General features: G+C 37.5%; 1 protein-coding gene across 2 annotated transcripts in view; it reads left to right on the forward strand.

Annotated features, from left to right (window-relative positions):
• Positions 1 to 19,366, forward strand: part of NEBL (nebulette) — a 385,533-nt gene that overhangs the window by 330,521 nt on the left and 35,646 nt on the right. The window contains exons 15-22 of one of the 2 annotated variants that reach the window (XM_011963859.1): positions 3,807 to 3,917; positions 4,084 to 4,194; positions 6,324 to 6,428; positions 8,430 to 8,522; positions 11,639 to 11,731; positions 15,345 to 15,437; positions 17,169 to 17,261; positions 19,146 to 19,238. The exons of the other annotated variant lie outside the window; for it this stretch is intronic. Of the exons in view, the coding sequence (XP_011819249.1) occupies positions 3,807 to 3,917; positions 4,084 to 4,194; positions 6,324 to 6,428; positions 8,430 to 8,522; positions 11,639 to 11,731; positions 15,345 to 15,437; positions 17,169 to 17,261; positions 19,146 to 19,238 (792 nt within the window). The remainder of the gene's footprint in view (positions 1 to 3,806; positions 3,918 to 4,083; positions 4,195 to 6,323; positions 6,429 to 8,429; positions 8,523 to 11,638; positions 11,732 to 15,344; positions 15,438 to 17,168; positions 17,262 to 19,145; positions 19,239 to 19,366) is intronic. 2 annotated transcript variants of the gene reach the window in all.

Here is a 19,366-nt window from a genome sequence, read left to right on the forward strand (position 1 = left end):
GAGCCAGGATGGTCTCGATCCCCTGACCTCGTGATTCGCCCGTCTCGGCCTCCCAAAGTGCTGGGATTACAGGCTTGAGCCACCACACCCAGCCATATGCATATATTTCAAAGAAAATACCCTAGAACTTTCTCTACACCTCTTGAACTTCCCCACAAAAATCTGAGAATATAAAACGATCGCTGGAATAAAGATTTGGGTTGTGATGATTTTATAAAAGTGTATGTGAAGAAAAAATTGGGGTACAGGTGAATGGGTCCTGCTCACTTATCTCAAGACTGGTTAGGTGGGGGCTTCAGCTGTTGTGTGACCTTTGCACTTAGGAAGAGCTGACTGAGGACTGACACCTTACAGGAAATCTGGAAGGCTAGAAGTAGCTGCTTAGCTGCTAGGGAAGTTACTGTTGTTTTGAAAATGACTGACATCCCCAGAGTTAGACACTGGCCAGGGAAGTGGGATTGCCATGATTGAATAAGACAGAGGAAGTGGAGATGGTATAGGTTTCCTGATCAATAAGTGTTCCATTTTGAAGTGGTGGCCAGGGGTGGACGGCCAGGACCGTGAGGAACAGGGACTTTCACACTTCTGTTCTCCTCCTGACAGATAGTCATTGTTATAAGTTTGTTATGGAACCTTCCAAATCTGTTTTGTGTTTATATAGATAAATATATACTTGTACACACAAAGACCAAAAAAAAATCTTAAATGGGGTCATACTCCATTTAAGTGTTTGATTGTTTTCTCACTTTATGTTATGGATTTTTTTTCTGTGTTCCTTCATATAGGTCTACCTCATTCTTATAGAAAAATTAAGTGTTCTATAACATGGATGTGAATATGTGACCCTTTATCTTTTGTTGTCTACAAGGGAAGTGTATAATGGGATCTCAACACTACAGGCCAAAACTAGAATCCTTAATTTTCCCCTAGGTTAGCTTTCCTCCATCTGCTTCCCAGCAAATGGCACCAACCAAAGCATAGAAGTCACTTTGATTCCTGTCATTAGCGTGCTTTGTTGATGTCACCCTCAGAGTGGCAGTCTAAATCCATCTCTTTCTCGCCACCGTAGTCCAAGCCACCATCTCTATCCTTTAGATCATTGCCATAGCTTCCTAACTAGAATGCTGCTATTATTGTCTTCCTAGTAGACATTCTCAACCCAGCAGAAGAATCCTCAAGGGAATTAAATGAAATTTTGTTACTCTCCTCACGTGCAATTATTTGGTGGTTTCCAGTCACATCCAGTGTAAATTGATTCGTCTGGCTCTGGTGAAGTCTCCACTCTCAGGCTGAGAGTCTTAGTCAATAAAAACCCCCCAAATAATAATAATAAAAATCTAATTTGCATATAATCATAGTCATGTCCCATTTTACTTAAATGATAGGCTCAGATCCTTTTCAACCAATGTTTGGGACTTTGCCAGAGTTTTTTTTTTTTTTTTTTTTTTTTTCTGATGGTCATTTCTTAGGTTTTTTTTTTTTTTTTTTTTTTTTTTTCTGATGGTCATTTCTTAGGTTTATTTCTTTTTTTTTTTTTTTTTATTATTGTACTTTAAGTTCTAGGGTACATGTGCATAACGTGCAGGTTTGTTACATATGTATACTTGTGCCATGTTGGTGTGCTGCACCCATCAACTCGTCAGCACCCATCAATTCATCATTTATATCAGGTATAACTCCCCAATGCAATCCCTCCCTCCTCCCCCCTCCCCATGATAGGCCCCAGTGTGTGATGTTCCCCTTCCCGAGTCCAAGTGATCTCATTGTTCAGTTCCCACCTATGAGTGAGAACATGCGGTGTTTGGTTTTCTGTTCTTGTGATAGTTTGCTAAGAATGATGGTTTCCAGCTGCATCCATGTCCCTACAAAGGACGCAAACTCATCCTTTTTTATGGCTGCATAGTATTCCATGGTGTATATGTGCCACATTTTCTTAATCCAGTCTGTCACAGATGGACATTTGGGTTGATTCCAAGTCTTTGCTATTGTGAATAGTGCCGCAATAAACATACGTGTGCATGCACACAGAGTTTGTTTTTAATATCGAAAGTTTTTTTTTCAAATAAAGTCAATGGATCATATTGTAACACAAATGACCCTCAATAGTCAAGCCTTCCCATATCTCTGGGCTTGACCATGTGACTTTCTTTAGCCAATGAGACATCAGCAAATGTGACTCAGACAGAGGCTATAAACACACTTCTGCATTAGGGTTTGCCCTCTTTGAACACAGATGCTGCCATGTTGTTGTTTTAAACCTTCTAAGTTTTGGGGTGTTTTGTTATGCAGACAACAAATAACTGATGCCAAGGGTGTCTAATGTAGTCTGTGTGCTTTAGAACACATTTACATTTGAAAGTTCATATTGGAAAATTGTTACATCCTTCTACCATTGGACCTTCATGGCTGTCTGCTCTTAGTGCTTCAGTTTCATCATATTTGTTGGCCTTCAAATGAAACATTTTGTTTTGGGGCTTTAAACAGGCTGAAACAGAGTGCTTTTTATAAACATAGTAATAATTGAATATTATTGTTTTGAAAGTTAAACATAATTATGTAAACTTTTATTTAGAAAAGTGATACTGGGAGTGTAAGTCAGTAAAAACAGGAAGGGTTATGAGTGGAAGACAGGAGGAAAAATACTCCAAGATTGAGACTTTTGTTTACCACTTATCTAAATTTGATGATCTACTAATAAGCAAACCAACATTTACTTTGTAGCAGAGAATCTACAAATCTGGAGTGTGTCAGCATAATAAGAAATAATTGTTTTAAAACAAATTTAATTGGCTATAGTTAATAGATTTTTTTAAATAACATTTTTCTTTGAAGAATAATATACATAGAGAAAATGCAAATTTATATATGTACAGCGTGTTGAGTTTTATAATCAGTTTTTAAATGTGACATAAGTCCCTAAAGACATGTGTGTCTGTGCAATTATGACTATCTTGTAAGCAATAGGTAATCAAATTCCAACTGGCTTAAAAAAAAAACACAGATAACTTATTTGTTGTTCTTATGATTGAACGGTAGAGAAATTTCTAGGCACGGCTTGATCTAGGACTCAAATAATGAGATTGGTTTCAGCTTTCAGTTCTTAGGTAGACATTCTTGTTTGCAAAGAGGCTTCCAGCACCTCTCATGTGGAAAAAAAGATACATGCATCCTGGAACCAATTCTGCAGTGTGGGTGATGGGGTATAATGATTTAAGTCCAGCAGAGCCCAGAGACTTGGGCCAGTTTCTGGATGGTTTAGGAAGGGAAGCATTGAGTTGTCTAGTGGCAAATCAGAGAGCCAGTGAAGGGAGTAATGATTTATTTAAGCCCAGCAGAGTCCAGAGATTTGAGCCAGTCTCACTCAAGCTGGATGGTTTAGGAGTGGGAGCATTGAGTTGTCCAGTGGCAAGCTAGGGAGCCAATGAAGGGAAAAGAAGGGGTGGATTCCAGAGAAACAACCAACACGTATTCACTACATGTAGAGTGAAAAACAGCAAGCTGTATATGACCCAATAATATATCAAGTTTATCATAATGAAATGTTGAATTTTCCCCTTGGCTAGCTCCGTTTTTCTTCTTCTTAATTCAGATTAGCAGAAAAAGAGTCTTCTGATTACTGGTGAATAAGTTATACTGAGTCACAGTCCTACCACAAGTAAAAACTCTTTCTTCTTCTATAGAAATAAAAGAAATAAGGATTCAACTTCGTTCCAAAAGACATGGTCTTGATGTCAAATAACATCTCAATTTTTGAGTAGTTTTTCAAATGATTGGAGAGCACTAACTGTGTGTTTCATTTTCTGCAGAAAGACTATAAAAGAGATCTGGAGACTGAAATTAAAGGGAAAGGGATGCAGGTGAGCATGGACACTCTTGATGTCCAGAGGGCTAAGAAAGCATCCGAGATGGCCAGCCAGGTAAGACAACAGTGAGATACAAAGTTTAAAATAAATGCCATGAATCATAGCTAGAAAGAGCGTAAGTGTTCTTTCCACATGGGTGGCTTTGAGATTCAAACACGTAAATGTCAACATTGCTATTAAAGTTTAAGCAAAGTTCTAAGATCATTTTCTGTTCTTTTAGAAACAATACAAGAAGGACTTAGAAAATGAAATTAAAGGGAGAGGAATGCAAGTGAGCATGGATATCCCAGATATCCTTCGAGCCAAGAGGACATCTGAAATCTATAGCCAGGTTGGTCAAGAATGAAGATGCTCAGAATCGTGTGTTCCAATGTCATGTTGCCATGTGCTTTGTATGTCTCTATGAATGATATCTTTCTGAGGGTATTGCATTCAGAGTTAGTATACTCTTTCACTGAGAAACCATTGGCCAAACTTGATTAACCTTACTAATGAATAGGACAACTGTCATAGATTCAATGCAACAGACATTATGGAGGGCTACAGCCTCTCTGTCGGGGCTCCTTGTTTTGAGTCCAAGGACATTAAAACTTTTTTTTTTTTTTTTTAATTTTAGAGATGGAGGTCTCACTCTTTCACTCAGGCTGGAATGCAGTGGCACCATCGTAGCTTGCTGCAACCTCAAACTCCTGGGCTCAAGCTTATTTTCCTGCCTCAGTGGGCATGAAACGTTGTGCCCAGCCTAAGGATATTTTAACCTTTTCTTTCTTTTTTTCTTTTTTGACCCTATTGGACACTTGGCTCAAATGCTTTTGCTTATACCACAGAAAAATAAATTACAAACTATTTGTCTTTTAACCATTTCATAATGAATATTATTATTAAAATAGTTCCAAATAAAACTAACAGTGACAAAAGCTGCACAAAGTACAAGGTGAAGTTTAGTGTTAGGTAAAAATAGAGGGAACAGTGAAGTTTTCTTGGTAAAATTTAGATTTGTCAAATATACTTGTCCCATATTCTGTAAACAAAGCTGGATGTGGGAGAAGTAATGACCACAAAAAATATTTATGGAGGAAGAATTTATTTATAAAATCTGACTTGGGCAAAAACATTCATTAGCAAATAGTATCTTTGCTGTAACAGTTACTAAAATAAATGACTCCCAATGGAAAAAGAATAGTAGAAGGAATGAAAAAAATGAAAATGGTTATATAAAATTGACCATAGAATTTAATTTGATTAATGGAGTTTATGCAGGAAGGAATGTGTAACAACATTTGGCGAAATTTGTTAAAATTCTGATTAAGACATAAGCAAGGACATTAACCATCCACTAGTTCAAAAGGGTAGTATCAAGATGGCAGAGTCAAATGTCAGAGGACTTGTGTGCCTGTCAGCCTCCGCAGATGACACAGCCACTGGGATGGTCCTGAAGTGTGTGTTCTTCTGTTCTCGGTGTCCGTGAACTTGGAGACATTGGCTCTGGCCATATCAGCTGAACTAAAATCCTAGGTCAATACATTAAACAGGCAAATGGACATTTGAGTCAGTGGAGAAGAGTTACTTACTGTTTCAAGAATGCCAAACTCATTCCTTCAGTCGGTAAATACCTCCTGAGCACCCATTTGCATGCAAAACCAGACATGACTTTGCCCTTGGAAAGCTACAGACAAATCTAATAATCATGTAAATATAGTGTTACAACCATGATAGATACACTTGAAAGGAAAAGTATTGAGAGTGAAGGTGCCTGAGCTGTTAGATTTCCTGCCCTAACTTAATAGCATAGATTTTTTTTTTTTTTATTTTAGTGTGACGTGAGAATATATCTAATTTTAAGGGATTTTAATCACTGAAATACAATGGGGATACTTAAGAGTGTGTAATGAAGCCTGGTACATTTCGACATGAAAAGTAGTTACCTTTCTTAATAAGCAGTAGTTTGCCAGAATAGTTAACTTCACTGATTTTGGAATCAGAGAGCTTGGTTTTAAGTTGGAGCTCTAATACTTACTATCTAGTACCTCAGTTTCTCCATCTGTAAGATGGAAATAATAGTATCTGCTTGTCAGGTTGAGTTAATGTGTGTTAAGTGCTTAGAACAATACCCATTACATAGTAAGTAAATGTAAGTGCTGGTCCTAGGATAAGATACTGCCTGGGTTGTATTAGAACTCATAGTGGCTCATTTAGTGGAGAGAAAATTAAGATTTTAATCTCAACTTCAAAATACTGGTAACTTTCCCTTAATCAAATCTATTTTCACTTGAAGTAGGACACAAAGCATAAATCTAGAAGCCATGTGGTATGGTAGAGATTGAAGAATGGTATCATTCCCCTTCTCTCTCTCTCTCTCTTTCTCTCTCTCTCCCCCTCCACCTCCCTCCCTGCCTCCCTCCCTCTCACACGTGCGCACACACACAGTTTCAGATTTATATTAACTGTTTTTATTTTTAGAGAAAGTATAAAGATGAAGCAGAGAAGATGCTTTCTAACTATTCTACCATAGCAGATACTCCTGAAATTCAGAGAATTAAGACAACTCAACAAAACATTAGTGCGGTGAGTAGCCATTATTTCTTTTCAGTTGCCACCTTGAAATTTTGTTTTGTAAGAAATGGTCTTTTTTCCTCATTGTCTAATGTCTTCTGCTGTCTTACTTGAATTTTCTGTCAAGTGTATTATCTTTATTTCTTTAAAATAATAAGAATACTGATAATTTTTACAAATTATCAATTTCCATGATTTTTTTGGAATTACAAATTCAAATTTCCCTCTTTGGTACAAATGACAGTTAACTAAATTTTAAAATTTAACTCTGGAAAGAAGTCTTAGTCTTCTACACGGATTTTACTTAGAAGATGAAAATAGTCATATGAAGTGATTTTATTCCTGGTAATTGTTTTTACTGATAATATATTTAGCGATTTACTCATTCTTAATAAATTTCTAAACTTATATATTTTGATTTTGAGGAAGAGGAATTGCATCGGCACTATGTTTTTTAAACTTTTGTTTTAAGTTCAGGGGTATCTGTGCAGGTTTTTACATAGGTAAACTTGTGCCATAAGGATTTGTTGCACAGATTGTTTTGTCACCCAGGTATTAAGCCTAGTACCCATTAGTTATTTTTTCTGATCCTCTCTCTCCCCTCCTACTTCACCCTCTGATAGGCCCCTGTGTGTGTTGTTCCTCTCTGTATGTCCATGTGTTTTCATCGTTTAGCTCCCACTTATAAGTGAGAACATGTGGTGTTTGGTTTTCTGTTCCTGCATTAATTTGCTAAGTATAATGGCGTCTAGCTCCATCCATGTCCCTGCAAAGGCCATGATCTCATTCTTCTTTTATGGCTGCATAGTTTTCCATGGTTTATATGTACCATATTTTCTTTATCCAGTCTATCATTGATGGGCATTTAGGTTGATTCCATGTCTTTGCTATTGTAAATAGTACATCAGCACTATTAATTAAGAGACTGGGTCCATGATTAATAAATGTATAAACTTGACTTCTGTTCTAAAATTGTAAAAATTGACCATACAACTAATATTTTAACATAGAATTAGCTCAGTCATTAATAGTTAAGCAAGCATCTCATCAAAATATAAATTCTAGTAAGTGTGAGGACTTCTGGAATATTTCCTACCTCCTAATTAGTTGGCTTGTGCCAGCTCTCAGGGTAAGCTGGTCAGGTGCCTGCTGGGTCTCCACAGGGATGGCCAGTCTGTACTGAGAAATGGAAAAGTCTTACTGGAAGGATCAGGAAAGGAGGCTGTGTGATTCCATAGTGTTTTACAGTTCTAGCCTTTGGAAGAAAACATCTCTCCTACAGTGCTCTCCCACCCGTGCAGGGGCCACTGGATTACTAAATGTCAAGAAAGGCAGTAATTCTATCCTCATTTGCCTTTCTTATCATTACTCTGGTTTTCTGCGGAGTACTCATAATGAGAGCACTCATAAATACTCTTGTGTTTTTGTTCTGCTTTGGGTTTGGAAGGAGTAGGTGTTACTGGGGGTGGAGACACATGGGAGAGGGTTAACAAATAAATGGAAGATGAAGAAGATAGACTTGAAATTAACATTGATATTGACGATGAGCTAACATTTTCTTGGAAGAGAATGTGGGCATCCTTGTGTTTGGAGAATAGAAGTTGCCTAAAATGTCATGCTCTTTTTGAATTCAGTGATAACGGCTTAATGGGCTTTTGTAATACCTGCTTTTTCTCAAATACACGTGTGACATATATTTATATTTGAAGAAAGGAACTCTGGTTTGTCAGTGTGTATTCTTAAAGCAAATAATCTGTAGTCAGCCATGGTAGCGGTCTAGCCCTAGAGCAGGAGAGGGTTACTTGTAAGATTATGGGATATAAAACAAAAGTTTTAATGGATTATCTTAATGGATTATTTACTATCTTAATAGATTAATTGGTTTCTATAATTCTGGCACTCAGATGCGGTATTCGTATTATTATAAAACCTGAGAAAATGTCTTTTTAAGATGCAGATCTAGGACTTGATTTTGACAAGCTTAGTTATTCTTTTCCTTTTCTTATAATAAAGGTATTTTATAAGAAAGAAGTAGGAGCTGGCACTGCGGTAAAAGATACCCCAGAGATCGAACGAGTGAAGAAAAATCAGCAGAATATTAGTTCAGTAAGTTCTCTACAGCATTAATTATCTTTTCTAAAAGCAAACTGAAACTGTAGACAAATGTTTTTAATTCTTTACTCAACTGATGGCTTTTTTCCTTTTATTCTTCACTTTATTGAAATGCTGTTTCATCGTATATCAAAGATCTAACTTTCAAAACAAAAACCATATCCTTGTTCCCCTTGACTCTGAAGCAGTACTTCATTCTGATATATCACAGTGAAGAAGAGCCAGGTCATTTTAATGAATCCTAGGATTAGATTTCATCTCTTTGAAGAGAATTTTAACTCTATTAAATTTTGCAGAGAAAGGGTACATTTCAGTACCTCTCCACAAGTTGGAAGAAAGAAATTTTTCCCTGATAGAATGATTAAAGGCCCTAGAACATTTATTTGGCAGCTTAAGTGAAGGTTTAGATTTGAAAAAGCAAATGGTGCCAATTCATTTTTAACCCATGTCAGTCACATCTCTAAGCTGTTTATCAGACACACTTCTGCCCATTTCTTCTTTCCAGCCCCTTTTACCTTCTGCTTCTTCCAGCAAAAATGAAAACAAATCACACATCTTCACTGTAAATTGTGAAATAACTTACCTTCCAATAACATTTAGACTTGGGGGAAGGGTCCCCTTCTGTTAGAAGCATGCTTCTAACATTAAGGTGCTTAATGTTATGGATAAGTTGTTGTTTTTTTTCCATTGAGTGTTTGACATTTGCAACGGATCATTGCTCTCCTTACCAATTAGATATACTCCCATGTATATTTAGTACATTGAATTTCTTTTCTTTTTTTGAGACAGGGTCTTGCTTTGTTGCCTAAGCTGGAGTGCAGTGGTGCAATAGCTCACTGCAACTGCCTCCTGGCTTCAAGTGATTCTTCTGCCTCAGCCTCCCGAGTAGCTGGGATTACAGGCACACACCACCATGCCTGGTGAATTTTTTTATTTTTATTTTTAGTAGAGATGGGGTTTCACTATGTTGGCCAGGCTGGTCTCAAACACCTGACCTCAAGTGATCCTCTCGCCTCAGCCTCCCAAAGTGCTGGGATTGTAGGCATGAGCTACCCTGCCTGTCCATTACATTTAGTTTCTTGTTGAGGAAGTAAAAAGAATCGGTTCTTTAAATCCCTTCCTCTGCCTTATCTCTTCACCCTCACCTTTGGAAAGAGTACCTTCCCTTTAAGTAATCCAAGGAGAATGGCCTTGATTAGACTCATTTGTGGGTCACTTGGTCATTATGTAGCGTCCTGAGAATATCAGCGTGGGTCAGCATTTGTGAAGAAAGTGTAGGAGAGATAAGAGAATGAAATAGTAAAGCTACTTCAAAATAAAAGTATAAAAAGTCTGCAGAATATCAGTGCAATAAAACCTCTGTAGCACGCATGGAGCTATCTCTTGAAGAAAGCGTAAGGAGGTCCTAGGCTTAAGGTGTGGATGGAGGTGGATGAATGTGTTCTTATCTGTCACGGTGAGAGCCTGTGTTAGCCTGGTAGAGAAATTAGTTTGGGAGAGAAGTATAAAATACTCATTCCTTCACTTTCCAATGAGAATATTTAAAATGCACCCATCGATGTACTGTGATTTAATATTATAAATATTCTGTAGTATGCAATTCTATAGACTACAGTGAAATAACTGTGCCATTTTGATTGGAGTCCCTTTGAAAAACAAAAATGTTCATCTTTAATCATGTTAAGCTTCTCACCCGTGGAAAATCCCACAGAGTATTACAGTATATCATTTCTTCTCTTAGCATCCCTCAGCCTTTTCTAGCAAACAATAAATGCATAGTTCTGTATCTGCATGAGGTTGGGCCATAAACTCCTGCTTAGTATTCAAATGGAAAGTTGCCCTTTTAAGATTAGCTAGATCTGTCAAACCAAGATATGATTCTCTAACATTTAAAGATCTCGACATTTTCCACCTCCAGAGTACAAGCCTTTTAGCTGTTAGCTCTCTGTGTTAAGAACTATTTTTGAATTTTATTTAGTGGTAGCCTGTCTCAGTGAACTTCCAATTTAACTGTTTTGGGTCTGGACTAATATTGACATTGTTACTTATATAAAATCCACAGATACTAAGACGTAGATGATATCTGAGATATTTAGGTACTGTTTCTTTATGACAGTCTGCATGAATTTCACCCTCTATCATTTTAAACATTACCAAGTGATTTCTGAAACATGTTTCATGTAGATTTACATCTTTGCTAAATTTCAACACAGCCTAAGTCGAGCCTATGCTTTCATATATTTACATATATATGTATCCTTTTTATTCAAGAAAGATTGAATTTGAATTATCTTCCATGAATTTTAGACATATTAAAATACCATCTGAAGTGATAGCATCACTAATCATTTTATGAGTTCAAAGAACTGTTTCTTGTCCCATGCATAACTGTATGCTCGTATTACCATTTGCCTGATTGATCTTCCTCTAAATAGATTTGAAGGGGGAGATTTTGAGTGAAGTAGAAGCCAGGGTAAAGGTGAGATTTTCCTAATGTGATTGTGTGGATAGCAGACACTTCTGACTTTCTGGCACTGACCTTCCTTATAGTGATGCAGGACCCAGTGGTCTATGCTTTTAGTACATTTCCTTCCATCTCCCTTCTTCTCTTCTTTTATTGTGCTCACTTTATTTTTTTCCTTATTCTGGATTATTTATGTGCTCTCAGTCAGATAGGCAATGTTCTCCAGACTCTGTGACTAACTCAGTTTGACTTTTGCCTTTAAATATGTGTTAAATTTTAATTACCATATTAATAGAAACTGCTTTTTGGATAGAAAATAATAAATCACTTTATTTAAGATAATTTACAAGGTTTTTTTTTTTTCCTGCATCTGCCCAATGGTAAAATTTATTTTCATAAGCAATGTTTGCTTATTTTACTTAATAAACTCCTATAGTGATGAATAAGTGAATAGATACGGGTTTATTTGTACTTTAGGAATAAGGAATCCTGAAAACATCAGATAAAATTAAGAATTGTGCCCCCAGTGAAGGAAAAGGAATGTTGGAATTAATAAAATTCAATTATGCAATAGTTACAATTGAAGAATTCTCAATATTAAAGCCTTGCATAGAATAAAGTTAACATTTTCTTATAAATTATGCAGGTGAAATACAAAGAAGATATTAAACATGCAACAGCCATTTCCGATCCTCCAGAACTAAAGAGAGTTAAAGAAAACCAGAAGAACATCAGCAATGTGATCATATTTCTTAAGTATTTTTTAAAAATTTTATTGTATATCAACATATAATGACAGCATAAAACCTGTACTGGCAAAATCCCATCACAATGAATCCCGTTGCAAGAGGATTGGTTCCTTAAAAGTGGAGCTAGCATTTTACACATCTGTGTGCCCTCCATGACACCTAGCCTAATGCCTTGTGTGCAGCATTTATTTACTAAAGACATGTATTATTCAGACATGCAGAGTGGAATCAGACATTGGAGACTCCAAAAGGTAGTAGGATGAGAGCGGGGTGAAGGATGAAATATTGTTGGGTACAATGTACACTATTTGGGGTAATAGTTACACTAAAAGCCCAGGCATCACCGCTATGCAATATATCTATGTAACACAACTGTACTTGTACCTTTGAATCTATAAAAAATAAAAAAGAATGAAACCTATTTTCAGAAATATATATTGATATTTTCTTTTCTGTTTTGTCATCTATTTTGTTTTGTAGACATGTACATATAGTCTCTATATATCTATATAGATAGCTAGATATCTATAGTCTATATTAGATAGTCTATATATGTATATGTAGTCTATATTAGTTTATATATATCTATATATAGTTTATATTAGATAGTCTATATATATCTATATATAGTCTTTCTATATCTAGACTACCTATCTATATATATATATACTATATATATTAGTCTACAAAGCAAAACAAATCACAAAACAAGAAGGAAAATTTTCTCTTTTATCTATACCTATTTCTGAAAATAGGTATAGATATCTATGAATATATATATTTATGAAAATAGGTATAGATATCTATAGATAGATAACATGTATATTAGTCTACAAAACAAAACAAATGACAAAACTAAAAATGAAATGTGTTATTGAATGTCTACTCTGTTCTTGTTCTTGGGGGATTTTAAAGATGAGAGGTAAGACCTAAGGCTGGGGTCGTGGGCATCCTCAAGGTTTCTAGGAGAAACAGAGATAGGAGTATATAGCTATTATTCATTGTTTCAGTGCCATTACAATAAATATTATTTGTTGGGGGCTTACTATGCGTTTTGAGTACTTCACATTGCAATATCTCAATTAAACATAAGTAATAATGCCTCTTGCAAAGTGCTGTGCAAACGCAGAAGGAAGGCTATGCAGTGGGAGGGAGAAATAGCCTTGGGGAAGGGGTAATGTTGGAGTTAGATCTTGAAAAAGTAATGAAGGTTTAGGGCTGAGTTTTGTGAGGAAGGGCGTTCCTGGCAGAGCAAACCAAATATGTTCAGGATCCAAGGCTTGTTCCAGGATTGAAGAAGAGAATTTAGTGTGATGAGTACGTGGGGTGAAAGATGGCAGGAGAGGGAGAATACTAGAGGGGAAGTTGAGATACAGATCGCAAAAAGGTAGTGTGGATTCCCACGGTGTCTCTAAAGTGTGGTTCATATATCATTATGGCATTACAGTAGATATGTGGCTTGCCGATAATCTTAATGATTAAGAACAGTTGACTTCATGACTAAATTGTTTTAATGTTTACCTTCTTCCAAAAGAAGGGTGACTAGTTTTCAATTGATGGTAGAAATATAACAATCTCTTAGAAATAACTTTATTTGAAAATAACCGTGAATTAATTTAATGAAAAAGTATAACAGCATAGGTGTTATTTGTAGTATTTATCTAGTATGACATATGGAAAGGGGCATGCAAATGGCAGAAATTTGGGAAATTTGGACAGCACTCAAGTGGTGTATAAGAACGTGAACCGTGGACTGTTGGATGGTTTGGTTTTAACTCCAGATCTTACTTGTTGTATAATCGTTATAAGCCATTAACTTCCCCAAACCTAAATTTCCTCTATATAAGGCAAGGATAAGAGTATTGAAGAGATATTGCCTGTGAAGCACACAGCATGTTTGTGAAGGGATGAATACGAGACATGATGATTCTATCAAGCTTATGTACCCAAACTTACATCCACTAGAAATTGGCAGTACCAGTTTCTCTATGTCAATAATGTGAATTTAGTATTCAGATTTCCCCTTTGAGCTTTAGCCAGAGTGATTTCTTTGGAGCTTGCCATCAATATAGATTAAACTGAAACTTTCCTCCCTTTAGCTCAATCACCCAGTCACAAGAATCTGTCTGACATCTCAAACTACATACTATGGCACAAAGACAGTTACATATTGAGGAAAGAGACCAGAGGAAGCTTACCCCTTTTCGTTTATTTTTAAAACTTATCCAACTTCCCTTCACTTTCATGTTCACTACTGAGAGTGTGCATCTCAAGTCTATTTCTTTTTCTTTTCTTTCTTTTTTTTTTTTGAGATAGAGTCTTACTCTGTCACCCAGGCTGGAGTGCGGTGGCATGATTTCAATTCGCTGCAACCTCTACCTCCTGGGTTCAAGCAATTCTCCTGCCTCAGCCTGCTGAGTAGCTGGAATTACAGGTGCAAACCACCATGCCTGGCTAATTTCATATATTTGGTGGAGATAGGGTTTCACAATATTGGTCAGGCTGGTCTTGAACTCACGACCTCAGTTGATCCACCCACCTCAGCCTTCCAAACTGTTGGGATTACAGGCATGAGTCATCACACCCAACCTCAAGTCTGTTTCATCAGCAGGCCCTGTAAGTCTTGTGATTTCTTGTAAAAGAAAATTCCCTAACATGAACTTTAAGTCTAAAAAGACACTAAAACTGTCCCTGTGAAGTTTCTTCTAATGAGATCTTAACCTCCAGCTCTACTTTTGCCTGTCAGAAGTTCATTTGCCATTCTGATTTTCTGTACTGATGCTCATTTATTTTGGGGGGTGTTGTGGAATTGTTGGGAATGCTGACCACAAACAATGGAGTTAGATCCCCAGCTAAGAAAAACACCTGTGCGCATTAAGTCAGGAAAATTTCTATAACGCTAGGTCAGAGATGGGGCTTCCAATGTTAGAATGGCGTAGAGAAGAAACTTTGAAGTTCAAGGTTTCTTTATACAGTAATAGTCTATCACTAAAGTTCACGTACAGGATTTTGTGACTCTCCTTCCCAATGATAAGAATGTAGAATTATTATTTTTAAATATAAAATGGCAATTTGATAAATGTTGCTTTAGTGCTATGAAGGAATGAATTCATAGAATTCATTCTTACTGATGAAGGGATTATTCATTATTACTGATAAGATCACACTCAGAGAGGCCACCAATAAATAATACAATCTGAAGGAAAACAACGAAAGGTGTGATTTAAAACATTTGATAAGGGTTGGGTGTGGTGGCTCACACCTGTAATCCCAGCACTTTGGGAGGCCGAGTCAGGAGGATCGCTTGAGCTTGGGAGGTTGAGGCTGCAGTGAGCTGTGATGATGCCACTGCACTCCAGCCTGGGCAACAGAGCAAGACCTTGTCTCAAAAATAAAACAACAACAAAACCACTTGACGAGGAAAAGACTGGCATCGCCAAGAAGATAAAATCTATAAGCAATACATATTTCACTATGAAATCCTGATGATGATTTTATTAATGAATGTTCTGTAGCCATGTGACATTTAAAAAAATCTGTTCCAATGTTTTGGGATGTATTTATTTCCCATAATCTCAAACTGTCTTGCACCTTGTCTCTCAGCTCCAGTATAAAGAGCAAAACTACAAAGCCACTCCGGTAAGCATGACCCCGGAGATAGAGAGAGTGAGGCGAAACCAGGAGCAGCTGAGTGCGGCAAGTTGTTTCTGTTTACTTTTATATTTTCTCAAACATAACATATTTTTATTTAAAAATATGCACTTTGGAAGACTATTATCCTTAGCAAACTAACACAGGAACAGAAAACCAAATACTGCATAATAATGAGAGCTTAATGATGAGAACACATGGACACATAGAGGGAAATACCAGACACCAGGGCCTGCTGGAGGGGAGAGGGTGGGAGGTGGCAGAGGATCCGGAAAGGTAACTTCTGAGTACTGGGCTTAATGCCGGGGTGATGAAGTCATCTGCACAACAAACTCCTATAACACAAGTTCACCTGTGTAGCAAACCTGCACATGTACCTCTGAACTTAAAAGTGTTTAAAAAAATAATGAATTTGAGCAACATGCAATTATATGGATGAATCATATTATTATAATATGAAAAAGTGAATATGTCCATATAGCATTAACTCTTCTATAAAGTTTAACAACTGCAATAATAATGATGATGATAAAGGGCATATCTCCAGATTTAATAAAAGATCTAAAAATTTAAAAAGGAAAAGCTTTACACCCTCTGCATTTTTGGATGTTCCGTTTCACATTTCCATGTTGAAGGGCATGAACTGTGTGTCTAGGAAAGTTGGGACTGTGTTGCTGTACCTTAGCTGTGTTTGCTTATTCAGGAGATCTTCATTAAGTACCCAGATTGACTGGGCATTGTCCTGGTCACCCAGACACAAAGATGGATAAGACCCACTTTCTATCCTCAAGGACCTCATAGTTCAGTTGGTAAATCTCTTAAAAAAAAGTGCAGTTAATGGAGAATACTGGATCTGATGTCAATATGAAAAGAAAAAAAAAGTATGTATTGGAACAGGGCAAAAGAAGACCTGGTTTGACTGGCATTCTAAGACATAGTATCAAGTCAAAGAGCCTCATAAATGGAAAATATTTTTCAATCATCCAATAGTCCATTGTGAATAAAGCAAAAATAGTTAACAAGGTACCTCTACTCTGTGCTGGGCCCTGTGCTAACGTTCTATGTAAACCCATGAGGTCAGCACTGTTTGTTTCTCTGGTTGTTAGATGTGGGAAACTGAGTCTTGGGGAGGTCAGAGGACATGCTGGCCTCCTCCCCAGCCCCCTGCCCAGCTGGTAAGGGCAGAGCTGAAATTGGAACGTGTTGTTGAACTTTCACCAATACAAACAAAAGCCTTTTTTTTCCAAGACAGATATTTTTGGAAGACTTTAAAATGTAAGAGCAAGTTCTCCTGGGTGGAGAGAATTAGGCTCAACACTGTTTATCCTTATATTATCCCTGGGAGGTGGTAGGAGTCAGAGAGCTTTAGCTTCTATTGAAGGGGGAGGCCCCAGGGTCAGAAGACCGTAAAAAGCCTTCTAGGCTGACAGGGAATGGACTTCACAAGAGTTCTCTTGTAAGGACTTCATTCTGGCGTTTCTTTTAAAGCGCGTTCCCTTATGATTCCATTACTTTTATTTGTGGAATTTATGGTTAATTTTGATATTGAAGAGGAAAGCATTTATCGAAGACATATTTAAACAGTAGCACCAACAACTTGTGCCTGCTAAATCAGACCCATTGGAATGTGGGCGTATATGTAAGTGTGAAGGTTGATGTAATCAACTATGGAAAAAAATGTGTAAAAAGATGGTGTTAATTTTGAGCCTCGTCCTCTGTGGTGTTTCAGTGGAGCCTGTTCTGCTATCTGTTAAAGTTCTTATTTATCCTTCTTAGGTAAAATATAAGGGAGAACTTCAACGGGGAACTGCAATTTCTGATCCACCAGAGCTGAAGAGGGCAAAAGAAAACCAGAAAAACATCAGCAATGTGTGGTCATCTTAGTAACTTTTTTCTTACACTATCAAATGTATTGTCCACATGTGAACGAAGGGATTGTATTTACAGAGTTTTCATAACTTTGAGTGATGTCCTGTTCTCATTTGACTAACAACTTATTTGAAAGATTTCAGGGACTCTGATATTGTGGGTACAGTCAGGTGTTCCCCACCTCAGGGCTCCCAGTGACTCACTAGGATGACTTTTTTCTTTTTGTTTTTTTGAGACAGGGTCTTGCTCTGTCACCCAGGGTGGAGTGCAGTGGCACAATCTTGACTTACTGCAACCTTTGCCTTCTGGGTTCAAGTGATCCTCCCACCTCAGCCTCCCAAGTAGCTGGGACTACAGGCACATGCCACCACGCCTGGCTAATTTTTGTATTTTTTGTAGAGATGGGATTTGGGCTGGTCTCAAACTCCTTAGCTCATGCAATCCACCTGCCTTGGCCTCCCAAAGTGCTGGGATTACAGGTGTGTGCCACCGGGCCAGGGTGACTTTTTTTTGACAGGTTGTTGTGTATCCCTTCTATCTTGCCATCTAACTGATGGGTGCTCTGGTCCCCTCAAGGCCCACAGTTGTAGCTTGTGGCATCCTGGCCCTGCAAACATTTTCCCTCCCTTTTCTACCTGCACGTGTTCCTGTTCTTGTGCTTCCCCTCCGAGCCCCACTTTCCACTCCCCACAATTATGGCTCCGTTTTTGGGCAATGTCTAGGAAGAAATGATAATGTGTGCACGGCTGAATAAGTTATATGGGGCAGGATCGTTTTGGGGGCACTTAATAAGGGGCTGGCAGTTTTTACCTGGACACCAACTTGTGGCCTGCTCCGATTCCCTGTTGTTGAAATAATTCACGGATGCAGTTCAAGAAGAAAGTCCTCTTTTAAAGTCATTAACATATAGATTGGGTTCTTTGGAAGAGGAAACTTGGAAATCTATTACGTTCAAAGAAATCTTTTATTCTTCACACCTTTAAAGTCATTTAACCAGTTTATAATGCAAAGGCAGGTGATTGATACTTTTCCTAACAACTGTATTTTAGAGAAGTAGACGCTCATCTTTCCCCCATATATTTAGAGTCATGCTTGATGTGACTCCATTACTCTCAAAAAGGAACGTGGTTATTGAGACAAGGAATGGACCAGTGAGAAGCATGCTGGCTTTTCTAAGGATGCCCACAGTCACCTATTTAAACACATCTTTACAAAAATTCTGCCGCAGTTAATTCCTAAGAAACCACGACCATATAGTACCAGTCTATGGTGACTACCTTTAAGTAATATCCATGAAGACATTTGTTCTCGTTTCCTTTTGTGATTAAATATTTATTACAGCTTTACGGATGGTATGCCTATGTATTTGAGTATGTCCACAGTGATTTGGACACATGTCCTCTCTTCTGGGATGAAATGAAATAGATTGATTTAAGATGCCAGCATTTTAAATACAACTCAACCTCTGAAAATATTTTTTGTAGTTTCCTACACAACTTCCTTGGCTAACTCATTAAAATAAATACTGTGAGCCAGGCACAGTGGCTCAGGATTGTCGTCCCAGCACTTTGAGAGGCTGAGGTGGGTGGATCATTTGAGCCCAGGAGTTTCAGATCAGCTTGGACAACATGGCAAACCTCAATCTCTACAAAAATACAAAAATTAGCCAGGCATGGTGGCACGTGCCTGTAATCCTGGCTACCTGGGAGGCTGAGGTGGGAGGATTGCCTGAGCCTGGGAGGTCGAGGCCGTGGTGAGCCCAGATTGTACCACTGCATTTCAGCCTGGGTGACAGAGCAAGACCCTGTCTTAAATAAATAAATAAATAAGCCTCTTAGTTGAATTGATTCATAGTATTCTATTTTTTGTTCTCTGAAATGATAGATTTATTACAAAGGTCATCTGGGAAGAGCTACTGCTTTAAGTGTAACTCCTGAAATGGAAAGAGTGAAGAAGAATCAAGAAAATATTAGCTCGGCAAGTGGCTTTTTTCATTTTAGACTATCACAAAGAATGTCTTTTATTATTTACTTGCGGTCCTCTTTTGCTTGTGAAAATAAACCTTATTTTCAAGAAACATTTGTGATACATCCAATAAGTACACG

Source organism: Colobus angolensis, unplaced genomic scaffold (genome assembly GCF_000951035.1).
Source record: "Colobus angolensis palliatus isolate OR3802 unplaced genomic scaffold, Cang.pa_1.0 Scaffold63, whole genome shotgun sequence".
NCBI classification, from domain to species: domain Eukaryota; kingdom Metazoa; phylum Chordata; class Mammalia; order Primates; family Cercopithecidae; genus Colobus; species Colobus angolensis.